The sequence below is a fragment of the Pagrus major genome, chromosome 14 (assembly GCF_040436345.1).
Source record: "Pagrus major chromosome 14, Pma_NU_1.0".
NCBI lineage: Eukaryota > Metazoa > Chordata > Actinopteri > Spariformes > Sparidae > Pagrus > Pagrus major.
The window spans coordinates 1,037,783-1,054,212 of NC_133228.1; the positions used below are offsets into that span (position 1 = coordinate 1,037,783).

At 40.0% G+C, this 16,430-nt stretch overlaps 1 protein-coding gene across 1 annotated transcript in view; it reads right to left on the bottom strand.

Moving 5' to 3' along the window:
* arhgef39 (Rho guanine nucleotide exchange factor (GEF) 39) overlaps nt 1–16,430 on the bottom strand; it is a 131,018-nt gene that overhangs the window by 28,643 nt on the left and 85,945 nt on the right. The window contains exons 6-7 of the mRNA XM_073481211.1: nt 8,435–8,505; nt 1,558–1,686 (exon numbers count right to left, since the gene is read on the bottom strand). Of these exons, the coding sequence (XP_073337312.1) occupies nt 1,558–1,686; nt 8,435–8,505 (200 nt within the window). The remainder of the gene's footprint in view (nt 1–1,557; nt 1,687–8,434; nt 8,506–16,430) is intronic.

Below are 16,430 nucleotides of genomic sequence, written 5' to 3' on the forward strand. Positions count from 1 at the left end.
TGTCATAACATTGTTAAAAAATATCATTGAAAATGTATGTTTTGTCTAGTCAACAGTCTGAAACCCGAAGATATTCAGTTTACAATATTAAAGCAGAGAAAAGCAACAAATCTTGCAAGCATTTTTTGATGAATGACATAAGAGATTATTCATTGGTAGAATTTACTGTCCGTTAATTTTCTGTGGATTATTAAATGTTTCAGGAGAAAAGGAGAAGAACCATCTGATAGATCTGTGTAGGAGGATCATCTTCAAAGGAAAAAGTGGAAACGTTTCATTACTGTTTTTTTTTGGTAGCCTTTTTTAAACTAACAATGTTTAAGATAATGAGGTTGTGTGATAGACCACATTACAAACAAAACAAATACATACAAATTACAGAAACATAACAAAATTATCAACAGTCAGGAAGTCAAAGGGATACATTAAGTGGAAAAAAAAATCAGTGTGAAACAAGATAGAAAATGTGAGACATCTTTGTCTTAAATTGAAGGAACAAGCAGGCAGACATAAATCTGCAGCCTCCCAGGGAAACAGGCTGAGTGTCTGCTGTATCGATGTCCCATTGATTCAGGCTTTGTGTCTCACAATCGCCCCCCTCATCACCTACAGAGCTACTTAATATGTTTGAGGGGCTCCGACGCTTCTCATCTGTAAAAGGCAGAGCTTTTATTTTACCCACATCAGAGCTGCTGTTGGTGGGGAGAAGGAGAATGGGTCGGCGTGGGGTTGCGGGCATGGTGGTGCTGCTGCTGCTCTGAAGTCTGCCTGGTGGGACTGGAGCTTTATTGGTTGGAAAGGAAGCCAGCAGAGTTGCAAGGGTCTGAGAACTTGGATGAGAGGAAGCTTTTGAAACTTCCCACATCGGCATAAGAGAGATGAGCTGCTATTCAGCGCTCGCTCTCCCAGCCTACACCAACACATCCGTAAACACACACATAAAACAATCCTGCATATCCAAGCAAAAAAACACACACTCATGGCTTCATACAAACATGCATTCACACATATCCAGCAAACACACACAGACATACACAAAAACACACTTTGGCTTCCTTTTTATCTGCTGGTTGGCAAGATGAGGCTGGCCTCTAATTGGTCCTGGGGGAGATTGGCAGGGTGAGCGGAGCAACGAGGAGGCCAGACAAACAACAGGAGGGGGAGTGGCAGGAAGAAAAGGGCCACTGCTCCACAAGAAGGGATGGAACCACAATAGAAGAGTGGAAATAATTGAGTGAGAGGGAAGGAAGGATGAAGGAGAAAAGCACATTCACTGTCCAACAGTTAGCAGTAATGCTCTATAAAAAAAACAAACAAACTTCAGTTTCCTGCAGAAAGTCCAATGAATTCCATTGATTAAAAGCAACCCAGGCATGTGCTTTCAGAATCTCCATTCTAAACTAATTTCCCTTCAGTTTATCCATACTTCCATTCCATCCATTCCCCCTTCACCCCAATGTGCCCCAAGGGACATAATGTAGATGCAGAGAGAGGTAGAGAGGAGATGGAGGTGGTTCTTGGAGGGGATGAAAGGAATATGTGATCAGAGGCTCTAACCTGCAGCCAACACCTTTGTCTTTTGCCCTTTCAGCAGTTTCTGCACCCGACAAAGCTGCAGGTCATTCTCATGGCGCTCGGTATTGTTCTGGATATGCTTGGACAACTCGGACACTGCAGTCACAGCCCCTACAGCAAACACACACACACAAACATCTGTATTATCATACATGTGTGGACATTGATAAAATCCTTTCTGAGTAATAAAAATATAATAACTCTAGGTACATTAGACCATTGCGGGAAAAGTTGCAAATCACTAAGCAGGACTGCTATGTGTATATGGCTGTATAATTTTATTTATCAGAACATTTATGGGAATCCTGATTCTAAGGGGCATGTCATAGTTTGTGACCTGTACTGGCAGTCATCATGGATTGCAACAATTAATAAATATAGCTCCTTTTAAAAGCACCTTTTCTGAGCCCATCCCCAATGGGCTATAATGTGCAATAGACGACAAAACCCCCTACCCAAAAAAAATTAACATTTACCACGTGAGGGGAGGAAGGAGCAAAACATGCAGCATGTAAATATATAAAAGTGGATGGTTAGAGCTGTGCAAAACGGACACCAATATCCGCTTTAGGTCTAACTGATTTTTTTTATATGCCTGAGCCTTAGTTGAGTATAGTATATAGGCCTTTCTCACAGGTAGGTCTCACAGGACGTAGTGGTCTTTTTAAGCTTTTGATCCCCCACAGGCAGAGCAGCTGAAGATCATCAGGCACGGCTCCTTTGTGACTGAAGACCCCTGGGCTTAAATTGTGGGTGGGATGGTAGTCAGCATAATCTTTCAAATTGCCTTTGCCATTTTTTCTAATTTGTATTTATTAAACACCTATCGATATGCCTGTTCATTATGTAATCTATTAATTAGGTGGGTCCTTTAATTTTGACTAATTCTATTTGACCTCTGTAAAGAAAATCCTGTCAAGTAAGAATGGGACTATTATGGATTATGATGGTAAAATTAAAGTCTGAGGAAAAATCTGAGTTTCACACTTCATTCGCATTCATTTATTTCACAACAAAATGGCTGTATAAAATAACATGACCATTTTTAACTAGAGGTTTTACTGTATTTTGTTGCCAGAAAAATGCCTTTGTTGGCTTTTGTTTAAAAGCAGAGGGTGTCTTTCAGAAAATAAATAACACAGTAACCAAATAATACAGTAAAAAATAATAAACAAAAATAAAGTTAATTTGAGTTGTTGGACCTTTAGCATCGACTATTTGGGGAAATTGGGGCAAATGTTGTACACTGGATATCAGTCTTCTTGAACAACCCCCTGGCCATTAAATGTAACTACTTGATCTGACTTGCTGATAACACAAAATATTCAACCCATGACACTAACGGCAAATTAGTGTCAATTATAACACATTCCTCACCAAAGGAAAGACATATTTAGAAATGAGGTAGTGGTGCACTTCAGCCTCTTGTGGTCAAAATGACTATTGCAAAAAAATGTATGAGATATAATTGTGTCTCCTGCCAAAACGTTTTCTTCACTGGGTTTCACAATATATATATATATATATATATATATATATATATATATATATATATATATATATATATATATATATATATATTTTTTTTTTTTTTTTAAATTTTTTTTAAAAATTTTTTCACACTGTTTCACACACAAAAATCACATGTTTTCACAAATGGAAAAAAAATAAGTAACTTAGAAAGATTATCCTAGTAACTTTTTTTTTCACCAGTTCTCGAGTCATGAACACAGTAAAACACAAAACAAGTGTGGAAACGTGTCACTATGCTTCAAAATTACTCCACATAAAAGAATATATAGAATCATAGTTTCAAATGAAAAAATATATATAAACAGTTTTCTTTATACAAATGAGTGGAGACAGGCAAATAGACAATACTGACAGAATTGTGTTCATATTTTTAAACTACGTGCTCTTTAGAATAATTCCAGAACAACAAACATGCGTGCACACACACATTCTGTACATGTGTATAAAGACAGATCAGGCTCAGTGCTGCCTGAATGCATTAGTCAAGGCAGAGTCGCTGTGTGACATCATGATATTTGAAGTGTAGCGCAGAGGGGAAATGAACAGGGATCACCAGGGAATTTACTGCCTCTCTGTTCCCCCTCCACTTGTGGCCACAGCCTCACTCTGTGGATCTGTGCATGTTTGTTTTCTACCCATCATTCCATGCAAACACACAAGCACACACCTGACAGTTTGCAGTTTGGAAGATATTTAGTACATATTGTATTATCTGTATTTATTGTAAATTAACAATACTAGACTAATTGTATGTCGGAAAACCTCGAACTGCTGGAGCTCTGGATGTTCTACCTCAGCTTTCAGAATCAGGATCAGATTTTGGGCAAGAAATGTCTAACAGACAACACATCCCGGGCCTCAAAATACCCCTTAATCTCAGTATAATACAACTGGTGAATTCTCTGTATACAGACTTTAGTGCCCAACATTATGATGTCACTATTACATGGTCAAAATAGACAATACTGAATCAAAAATTGTTTGAGATTTTACTTGAAATTATAATAAAGTTCAAATATGTGTTTTCCGTGTCCTCAATGCTGCAATAAAATGAAGGGACAAAATGCCTGTGTTCATGGAACTGTTCCATTTGAGTAAAATGGACAGTGAGTGCTTCTCCCTGCTTGGTATTTATATTGGGATGGGGAGAATGACAATTGCAATTCTTATAATTCTAAATCAATTCAAAGTCCAAAATTAATTATTTTTTATATCTCAAAGTATTATATGTATTCTCTGAATAAAGTGTGAAGGCTTCATGATTGATAGTTGATTTTGAGGCATTTTAATATGATCCAATTACAATATATTTGCCGATATTAACGTTTCCTCTTTACTAAGAAATGTGTTCAGAAAATGTATTTACCGGGGCATTTTGCAGATGAACATAAACCTGCCAGTGCTCTAGTCTCTATGTTATGTAACTATGTAATTGAAATACTGATTACAGCCCAATTTACTGGTCTACCTCTGATGTTGGCAGAATGGAAAGTTCAATGATATACAAGCGAAACAAATATTCTAAGCATCTTTTAAAAACTGATTTTGGGCTAAAATATATCCAAAATGTTGTATTCTTGTGGTAAAACTTATTGCATCTATCCAAATTCTAAAAAGGTAAGAAGACACAGACTTGTGAAGTGGTTGGAATCTTTGTTTTGGGGGCTCACTTATTAGCCAACCTGATTTTGCTTAATCTCATCGATGAGCTCTTGTGGTAAATTTAACTGAGCTATGAAAATTAAAATCTCCTAACGGTCCTGACCGAGTCTGATGGTCTGCTGAGTGGATCAGGCTGGGATGTCTGTTGTGTTTGAATTTGTGTGTATGGAAGCCTGAGCATGGTCATATTAATTAGACGGATGCTGGTGTCCACCAAAGCAGCCATGGTAGCCCATAATGCATTGCCTTCCTGCAAATAATCATTTGGTTGAATAAACCTATTTCCTCCAAAGTGTTTACCATAACAAACTCTTTCCACCTTAGCTCCTGTACACACTGGTGCTTTACGGATTTTGGATTTAAAATGTACAGCTGATACAAGCCAATGTTCAGTATTTTTCCTTAATCAATTAAATAAAATAGAATCCTACAATTTCAGTTTGAGTTACTTTCAGTTGATCTGGTGACACAGGTGGTAACTAGTGGTAATGATTAAGGTCTAAGATTTCTGTTTGCAACAACATGTGTATGTATATACACTTGTACATTTATAATATACACATATACATATATACATAAATACATAAACAAATATATGCATACACACATACATATATACATACATATACAAACATCATTTTTTAGTGCAGTTCTTAGCTAAAATAGAGAAAGATTGTGACCGGAAGTCTTGTTTATGTACTGTGAAAACATACATAAAATTGCAATTTTTAAATTATAATAACTAAGTAAAGTAACCAGTAGGCCAAACGCTAAGTAAACTAACTAAATAAAATAAAAGCACAATATTTACCTCTGAGATAGCAGAATAAGGTTAAGGTTGAAAGGGTATATATCCTGTATATGTTTTTTTGTGAGGGAAGCCCCATCTCATGGTGACACCATGCAACTGAATGAATGGGCATGTCTAGGTGTGGAATATAGGCATTCCCACCAGGAAGGGGGGGGGGGGGGGCGAGATCGAAAGGTCTTTGGTTGGGAGGGGAAAATCGAGGTGGCTACAACTGTACCTGCTGGGAGTGCTGTGTTTACAGGCAAACATCCTGGCATTTGGTGCTGTGTTGGCGACAGTCCAGCCAGACTTCACCAAACAATGCAACCAGTGATGTAGGTCCTGACAGTTGAGTAGGTTTTATTGTATTTAACTTAATGCAGTTCACTCAGATGAGCATGACCATTTTTCACATCTGGAGAAGTTGTCCCACGTATGTCATTGTGGAACTACATTGGTTTGAAATGTTTCAACAGGCTGTGTCATTAACAACAAGCCTCCTCCACACACGGCTTACCTGCTGTTGTGAAAACGGAATCGAGAGTGTAAAAATCTAAAACAGGAGTTGTTTTTTGGTGACTTCAGGAAGAAAGTCCACAGAGCAGACATACAGTAGAGAAAGAGAGAGACACAGGGCGGAGCAGGCCAGGCATTGTGCAATTAAAAGACCAGAGGTGGAGAGAAAATTGAAGGGAAAAGCAAGGTCAGCAGATTATAGTAGTTTGTGAGCAAACACAAAAATTTTGTGAGAATGAAAGGGGCTGTGTAGAACTTCTTTGTTGTGCTGGAAGCCAGTCAACAAATTCTTACATATAACCCCTTTTAATTGAAATGCTGAAATAAGAAAAAGGCTAGGGTAATGTAGCCTATTCTTTCGAACATTATCGATCTGCAAATATAGCCCCCCTCAGCAGTGCTATGTTGTCCTATCCTAGCTGGACTATTTTCAGTTTGAATTTTCTGTCAGTGGACTAACTGTATTGGTCCATATATATATCTGCATGTAAAGCATTTTTTTGAAAACTACCTTCCTTACTTTTTTGTACAAAGCTTTAAAATCTTTTCCCCAGAACAAATAGGCAAATCATCAAAATAGACACAAGCATCCAATTACTGTGTGCCAGCCATAATAATTGCTGTAAACATTTAGAACTACATCATTAACGCATCCAAAATAACAACAAAGAGATGTATTCTAATTTCAAGCTCAACTTTACTGCTTTTGTTCTGAGCACTGAAACTTGGCAGATGAACTTGATCCTCAGGGCAACTTGACTACACTAAAATAATCATGGTCTAATTGGCTCACTTAACTTCACAACAATTACAATGTAAACCAAACAAAGCATCCATGTAGACTTTTTCCCTTTGTTGCACATGTTTGGAATATTTTCCATTGCCTGCTTTAGAAAAACAACAACTCCTAATTACAGTATTCTTGAGCTGAGTTCTGGCCGAGGCATTAATAATACATCTAGCCCATTAGACATTCTGAAGACATCTTCCACTTCTTACAGCTCTTTATTCCATTTATTCACAGTTTAGACAGTGTTTGACTATAGGAAGACAACAGTTAACTTTTACTGTCAAATCTCTGACAGAGTTGGAGAGTTGCTTGTAGACAGGTCAGACTTGGTTATGGTTACTACAGTAGAGATAGGCATTAAGACTGTGATATTAAAGCAGGCTGATGAAAACTTGTGAAGCACAACAATTAGGACAATTAAATCAAGCCTGAATGCACTGCAAGGGAAAAAAAGTAGGGGGAAAAAAGGAGGAGGAAAAGCAGCACAAGAGAAAACAACAACAACAAAGCCTCTTGTAATTCTATCTGCTAGTTTGCTTAATCAGATACAATGTGATTTGTCTGGAATTTCTTTTTTTAAATAATTCCCTTTACAATACAACTAGACTGACTATAGAAAGCATTTCCACACTTACACGCACACGCACAGCCCCCAATAAGAAGCAGCAGAGTTTATAAAAAGGATCTCTAATGAGAAGAGGAAAAGGCGATGGTGGAGCACATTTAGATATGTACCTTCATCTTAGAGTAAGGGGCTGTTTTAATTTGTAAGCAAAGGCAGCTCACCAGCAATGAGATTTTAATTGATACACATAAATAATTCCTTGTGTACATTCGACTTGAGTCAGATTCGCTGTTTATTTGACGATTGAAATTAGTCATTATCGGGATTCGTGTTGATGTTGAAGATTTTATTTATTAATATAGCTCTCGCTTAATATCCTCTGATCTGCTCCCAATTAATTATGTCAAAATCCACATCAAACTCAAACTCACACGCATATTGAGCATTGCCTCACTTTCATTTCTCTGCTAGGCAAGCGCTGCTGTAACTATAATAGCAAATGAGGAATGAAAGGGATAGAGCCCTTTCCTTTGTTCCTCAAATGAAGATAATGAGGGCTGTCTTTCATTATGACACAGTCTGACTGGTGGGATGAAAGTCTTTCCAGGTTGTTTTTTGTTTGTTTACTTTACCGCTATTGGCAGACTGGCCTTACATTCTATATTTGTACATTTTTGCTTAACTCTCTTGTGCTACAAACTGCTTGTCACAGGTAGGAAGAGTACCGCTGTGAATGAGCCAAAAATCTTTGTGACTAGTAAAGCAGAGCACATCATCATAAGCTCATCACTTGTTGTTAGGTTGCTGACAAGCCCCAACAATCCTGACAGACTGGAAGAGGAAGAAGTGACAAAATCAACTTCAGCTTCACATGGATGCAAATTTGAGTGTGCAGCTCGAGATACACTGCTCCATAGTAAAAGCACTCGGGGTTAATGGCTGTGGCTGTTTTCTCTGAAATGCAGCAAAATGTGGCACCAACACGATCCGAAAAGACACTTACTTGAAATTTGCTGAAACTCTGGGTTGTCTGGACTTGTTTTGGCAGTCAGGTCCTGCAGGAAATGTTTATACCTGTGAGAAAACAGAGAATTAACAAGATCACAGTGTGCTCACTGTCTAGAAATTTCATTGGAGAAAGAAAAAAGTGTAAACTGGTGAACAACAAACTACTAGCCCAACAGCTAACAGAGCCACAGCCACTGTTGAACAGTACATTCAGTGCCTTACAAAATGCCCCTCAGAGCAATCAAAAAGGTCAGAAAATCGACATACAGTCTGATTTAAAGGGTAACTCCATCAATTTTCCACATTAAAGTGTGTTTACAGGTCTTGGGGAGTACTACTACATGTGAAAAGGGATCAATTAAAAAGTGGCTTACTTAAGTGTCCACTGGCTGAACTGTCCACAACAATTAATGGATAACTCAACTTAAAAGGTGAGCAACCCAGTTTTATTTGAAACAGCTGGTTAAACTGACTGATTGTGCATTTTCACCCCACTACAGCCTGCTACACTGTCCCTTTGAGCTGACTATATCAGCGACCCTCCCACATCCAATTCGCTATACTTCAGGCTGCAGCCAGCTAGTCATTTGTTGTGAATTTTCTTTTATTGATTTTGGGACAGTGACATGGCTGGCTAGCTAGCTTGTCTTGTTGTTTAACATGCTATTAAATTACATTTACTTTTTGCCGACCATACGCAATGTTTGGACTAACAGCAGCAGATTTTGAGACCATCACAGCCCATGGCATCTTTCGGCCATCCATCCTGAACAGCTCGACCACCCCAGGGAGAAGGAGAGTTGGAATAAGAACCATGCTAATCCAACTTTGTTTAAGGCTGCTCCAGTCGCTAATGTCCAGTCACAGTAAAAGGAAATGGACAAAATGGGACTTGGGCTGGCCAAACAACGTGAAATCAGAGACTGTAGTGCCAACAGAGACCTGTCTCTACCACAATATCTTGGATCAAGCTGTTGCACTTGACGGATGGACCATGTTCCGAGCCGCCGAAGCACAGGACTACAGTGGGACGAGGCGACGTGGACTAACATTGATGCTTGGTGCTGACACACAGTCAAAGTTGATGGACAGTGTCTTCCAGATGTCAAACTTTTGACATGAAGATGCCAACCACATTAGCATCACCATCTTGTTGTTGCTGTTTACATTCACCCTGACACAGATTCAAAAAGCTATGTGTTGATGTTTGTATATTATCAACTGTATAATGTTTCTCTAATTTTTCTAGCATGAAGGTGTTTACAAATTTTTCATTTTGTCAACCCTGTGTTGTATAACGACAAATAAATTACCTTGTTCAGACCTCCATGTCATCGATTAATACCTGATAATGGACACCTCGTCGGGCATTATGTCTTCCATAAATTTCAGGTCATATCACCCCCGCCTCTAGCACTAAAATTGTTTAACCACAATCTGACAAAAACATTGCACACAGTGCATCTGCATCGACAGTCAACCCCGGCAATACACGCTGTGTTATAATATTCCTTCACAGTAAGTCTGTTGTGCCTTCTCTATATAAAATAGTTGTTCTCACTATGAATAGATCTTCAGAGACCAACTTCACTGTCTAAAAGTTAAGTGAAAACTAAACATTCATTCAGACAGATTAGGAGATAAAAAAAAAAGAGAAAAGTCTTGAACTGTTCATAAAATGCAATCCATTTGTTATGAAACTCAGTCACTTAATGTCCCAATTTCAGTTTCCATCTGAAGTAACTGTTGTGAAAAGCATCAGCTTCCTCAGAAATCTTTATCCTTTTTACTAGGATGATGTGACCTTGAAGTAGATCGACAATTGAGATTGATTTCCACTGTGTCTGTCTGCCTTTGCAGCCTTCTCTTTGTGCAGTCTGGACTTGTTTTAGAGACATAGTGGTGCCACTGAAAAAGGTCATTAGTGATGCTAGAAGACTGTACGCCTCCATGTGGTGGTATGAGTAGGATGAGATGTGTCAGCGGGGACAGCAGTGTAGTGTTTATATGTACTGTGTGTAGATAACAGCACAATAGTGTTTCTCCAAGCTGCATTGGAAATGTGCTTGCTTGACTGATTTAAAGGAACTTGGGGCAGGATCAAGAAATAAGACTCAATAGTGACACAACGGCCGTTGCGGCTGTTAAGGTAACTGCCTTATCCCCTACACACGAAGCAGCCGGGAAGCCGGCTCGCAGTGTGTAGCGACACACAAGCGCGGCGATTTACCGTTACAGTTGATCAAGTCTGAAAGGCACAGGTGAAAGCAAAGATGGCATATTGGGGGACAAAAATATCGTCTCTGATACGGGATTGCTGTGTGTAAGCAGCTAATGTTACTACAAAGACACAAACAAACCGTTAGCCTGTGGTTACATCCAGCTGCTAACGTCACCTCCCGGATAACAGGTTGGGCTTTCGGTCCCATATATAAAAGGGACATATTTCTAACTATTCGGTTTCAGACTAAAGGACCGTGGAAAATGCGCAGTCTGTAACTATGCAGTGTTACACAGCGGTGGACTAAGTTACATGTTTGCAGCTAACGCTACTTTGCACATTAGGTCACTCCGAGTCCTCGGTGATCTCATATGATTTTCAAATCAAGCTCTAAACATGACCTGTAATGTTTTCTTATCTGGTTACTAGGAAATGAGCCATGTCAGCATCTGTTTTCAGTCCCAATTCAAGTTGAAGCTGCCTCCATGAGTCGAACGCGTATACAATGTTTATTCGGGTGCCAGCCTGGCTTTGGTCGTAATTTTGTTTCGACTCACGACATATTGCTGATAAAACCTTTGTTTTCTTCTTAGTATGACTTTTTAGTGGACTTTGTGTGGTGGTGGGTCGTTTGCTGACCGTAGCAGAATCCATTACTACCCAAACACTAGTTTGGGTCCACCGCGCTTGTCTTCTTCCCGTATCCAAAGACGCGCATTCAGCGTCATCTGACGCCACGCCAGCAAGACTGCGCGGGAAATTTGGGCCCCAATTGCAGTACATTATGCAGCACACAGCCTGTTCAAGGCAATGGAGAGATACGTGGGTGGGCTCATTCTTTTTGGTTTTGAACGCTTCATCACCCATTAGCATTACAAAACTTAAAATGCATGTTTATTTTTTCACAAATCCTGCCCCAAGTTCCTTTAAGAAGCATTTTGAACTAGGGGTGTCCCGATCAGGTTTTTTTTAACCCTGATCCCGATCCGAGTCATTTAATATTTAGTATCTGCCAATACCAAGTTCCGATCCGATACTTAGCCCTAACTAATATTTTCCTAGATAATACAGCTGCATTAACAAAAAAATACCTGCATGCAAGCTGTTCCTTTATAGGTTTTTTTATTTTGTTGAAACAAAGTAAATACTTTCATATGGCTCGTTCTTATTCTGCATATCCTATCCTTTTTAACAAAAACAACAAAGTAAACAAAGTCAGTAACTAAAAATGTCTTTGGCTCTTATCAATTTAACTTAGTGCAGCTTTGTAGTAAAACTCTCATCTGTTAAATCACCTCATAGGTGGTCACTAACTTTGCTGAATATCTCCAGTATGGCGGTATCCGAAATGTAATGCCGAGATGGTAGGGCATACGGGGGATTCAAAAACTTGAGAATACAGCGAAAACCCTGATCCTCTACCATGGAGATGGGCTGGTTATCAAGAGCAATGAATTCAATGACCTTCTCTGTAATATTTTTGGCCATGTCACTGTCTCGAGGACATTTCTCTTTCCTTTTGAAAGTATCCGAGTGTTTGTTGCTTCGGTGCCTTTGCCTGTATTGCTTGAGTGAACTCAACAACAGCTGATGTAAAAATAATCAGGCTTGGGTCCACATTCAAAATTGCCGATCCCAATCATTGAAACAATGCCCATATCGGCCCGATCCCAATCCCACAGATCGGCTTGGGACATCCCTATTTTGAACAATTGTATGAGATACTGTATTAAAATCATTTGGGTGAAAATAAAAGGTGAAAAAACAGTCAAGTCTGTTCATTTCCAAGTATTTATACATTGACACATATATATGGTTACAGTACTTTTATACAGCTTTTATTAAATTCAGTTCTTCAAATAACTGCTTGAGAGTTCACATCGTCCTCACCACTGTGAGATCTAGAACACATTAAATGGACAAGCTACAGCTACAAATTGCTGCAAACAGCTTTGTTTGCAATTGATGTTTTATGATTATCATGGAAGCCTGGCTTCACTGGCACCACCAGCATCGGCCGGATTACAAGCAAACATGAGAGTTCATATTGGTAGGGAATAGGGGTGTAACGGTACACAAAAGTCACGGTTCGGTACGTACCTCGGTGTGGGGGTCACGGTTCGGTACGGTTTCGGTACAGCGGAAAAAAATTAACAAAAGCTCACACATGTACAAGACTATCTTTTTTCATTTATTTTGAGCAGACACCAATTGACTGCAAAATGTAAAACCATCTCCTGATATAAAAGTAATAAAAATAAATAGAATAGAACATATAACAAATGCATTGGGAGGGTTCTCATACCATTCATTCTGTTCATACAGAGGAAAAGAAAAAACTACATTTCTTGTAGGGCTATACTGAGGTAGTCAAGTAGCAACTGGCAACTTTGGTAACTTCATTATAAGGAAACTAACACTTTCAGTGTTGTATTGCACAGTAAAATGTAAACAGTGAACATACTCTCATATTAGCAATATTTCTATACTGGCACAAGTCAAACAAATTTTTTTAAATAGTACCAAAACTGAAAATCACTTATAAAATACTACAAAATAAATAATTAGTGTTTCAATTACTCCAGCTTAAGGCTAATACAAAAATAAAAGGCTATACAGAACTGAATAGCATCTCCAAGTGTGAAAACACAAAAGCAATACACTATCAAATATAAGAAAAATAAAATCTGTGCCTTTTGGATTAATGCATCACATTTGTGATTAACTGAGTGTGTACGGTCAGCTATGCACCTCTTGAGAAGGTACTTAAGTGTCACTCAATTTTGAGGTTTTTTTTCAAAAAAATTAGTTTGTCTACATTTTCTGTAGTGAGGGCTGATCTGCTGGCAGTAACTATATCCCCTGCCGTCGAGAAAACCCTCTCGCTGGGGACTGAAGTGGCAGGTACAGCAAGGTAATGTTTCGCCAACATGGCTAGGTTAGGATAAAGAGACTCATGAGCCTTCCACCAGGCAAGTGGGCTGGAATCGATTGAAATGCAGTCCTTTGCCATGTAGGCATACACTTCATCCTTTGACTGCTGCCTCCGATCAGGCTGGTTTGTCTGCTGTGTTCTAAAGAGTGGGCTAAAAAGTTCTGCCAGGGCTGACTTCTTTGGTGGAGGGGAAGATGCTGCCTGAGACTGTGCCGTCACTGGAAATGAAATCGCCTGTGATGAAGTTGATGGACTGGCCTCTGTAGTCTCTCTGATCTCATCCTGCAGTACAAAATGACAAAAACAAGTAATAATAAGTGAGTTCAGAGTTCAAAAGTTCAAATTAAGACATGAGAGAAGTTATTATAAAAATATGAAAACATCATCCTTAGTGTAAAATTAATACATACCTGTTCAGCTCTGTTCAGGACTTCTGTGATGAGATCCTCATAGATTTTTTGTTGGCAGGTAGGTTCCAGGTGGGGAAGTGTTTTAAACCTTGGATCCAAGGCGGTGCACTTGTTAAGGAAGTCCTGAAGCCCAGGGTCAGAGTATCGGTTTTGTAGATTTTCTCTGATGGCATGCTTGATTTCCCTGACAGTAGGAGTGTCCTCATCATTTTGTTCCATAGATTTCAAGATCATTGTTTTCAGTGGTAAGATCATAGAAACTGATGGTGCTGTTTCAGTGCTCAATATTGTGGTGATGGTCTTCAGAGGCTTCATGATCTCAACCACACTCTCTGCTACGCTCACCTCCTGATCAGTCAGATTGGCTATCTCCTTGCTCTTGAGGGCCTTCTCTGTTAGTGCTGAGTAAACAGCTGTTTGCTGTTCAAGATATCTCTCAACCATCTCATAGCTGGAGTTCCAGCGTGTGGGAACATCATTGATGAGACGATGTTTTGGCAAGTGCAGCATCTCCTGCTTCTCCTCCAAAATATGTGCAGCCACTGTGCTCCGATGGAAAAAAGAAACAGCTCTTCGGATTTTTCCCAGGAGTCGAGATACCTGGTTGACTGCCATAGCTTTCTGTGATGCTAAGTTTAAAGTGTGGGCAAAGCATGCAATTTGTGGGCCCAGTCCTGCTTCATTAACTGCTATGACAATGTTTCTTGCATTGTCTGTTGTTACTGCAATGGTTCTGGGCTTTTCAAGTTTCCACTCTGTTACTGCCTCTTGTAGCTTCTCAGCTAGGTGAGCACCGGTGTGTTGTTCATACACTGGGCGTGTTGACAAAACTGGATTTTTAATTTCCCACTCAGAGGTGATGAAGTGGGCGGTGACGGTGAGGTAGCTTTCAGTGGAACGAGAGGTCCACCCATCAGTTGTAAGTGCAACAGCTTGGGCAGTAGACAGCTCTTGCTCCACCACTGCTCGTGCACGCTTGTAAATGGCAGGGACCACAGACTGGCTTATGTGCGCACGGGATGGGACACTGTATCGTGGCTCAAGCACTTTCAATAAATATTTGAAGCCAGGCTCCTCTACTACGGCATATGGGCGCATTGACGAGGATATGTATATGCCAATCGCTTCGGTAATGTTTTTGGCCCTGTCAGTGTTATTGTCAAGAGGCTGCTTAAAAGAAGCGGGGATAAGTTGTTGTACACACGTTTTTTTCCTCGTACCAGTGATGGACATGTCGGGATGGTGTCGTCTAATGTGTGTTAGCATGTTGGATGTGTTTCCAGCGACGTAGCGCACCTCCGTAAAACATCGCCGGCAGACAGTCTTTGTCCGGTCAACCACTCTTTCGCCGTCGCTGTTATGTTGCACCGGGAAACCAAAGTGTTCCCACACGGCTGACTTAAATGAAGCCGGCGGCTCTTCCAACTCTACACTCGCCATCACTCTTCTTCTTTTGTTTGTTTTTGTTTCTAACTGTTTCTTCTTCTGTATGACGGTTGCTGGCAGCTGTTATGCTCATTACAGCCCCCTGGATTGGAGTGAGGACTCGACTTTTTTTTTTTTTTTCTCTCGACGTATTCGTCGTGTGACTGCGTGCACCGAACCGTGACCCCCGTACCGTGACGGGACGGGACGAATACATATACCGTTACACCCCTAGTAGGGAATCACCAAACCTGCAGAGTGGTTAGAGGTGCTGAAATGTTTTGATAATAAGTACATTGCAATGCGGATGTGGTAGATCATGCACCAATTCAATGACAGATCATTATCAGGTGTTTGCAGCCTACACAAAATTATAGCCTACTTACGTATCAAGCCATCATCCTACCTTGCCAAGACATCATCATCCCTATACTAACAAAAGTCAGCAATCATCATAACAACTACAGACCAATCGAACAATCAGTAGTCATGACCTGTTTTGAGAGACTGGTCTCAAAGCACATCAAAGCTTTCCTCCCACCTTAACCACATCAGTGCATTTGGATCAGTGCAGACATTTGGATACTACTATTCTATAAATCTTAGTCAGCAAACTGTCTACTGACCACCCACTCTCCACCTGTGAATAGAAAAAATACTTTTTAACAAATTGTTAAATTTGGCCACCATCTCTCCTACACCCTAACGCCCAGTACCGGCTCTCCCATAGGGTATGTGAGGAGTCCATTGGGGCTTTTTCATCACCAGTTTTACCGTGCCAAGTTGAGCCAAGCCGCAAATGCAACGAACCCTCTCCAGAGTAGGGCCAAGCCACGCCCACCCTGCCTCCAAGTGACACAGTGACATCTTACAACGGCGGCCAACCCATAACAAGCAAGTGTGTGTGCTGCACTACTTTGGATTTACAGAAGCTCAACTAAAGAACACAATGGTAGGTCTATGGGTGGAGGAGGAGGAAGAGGTGGAGGGGGATCATTCT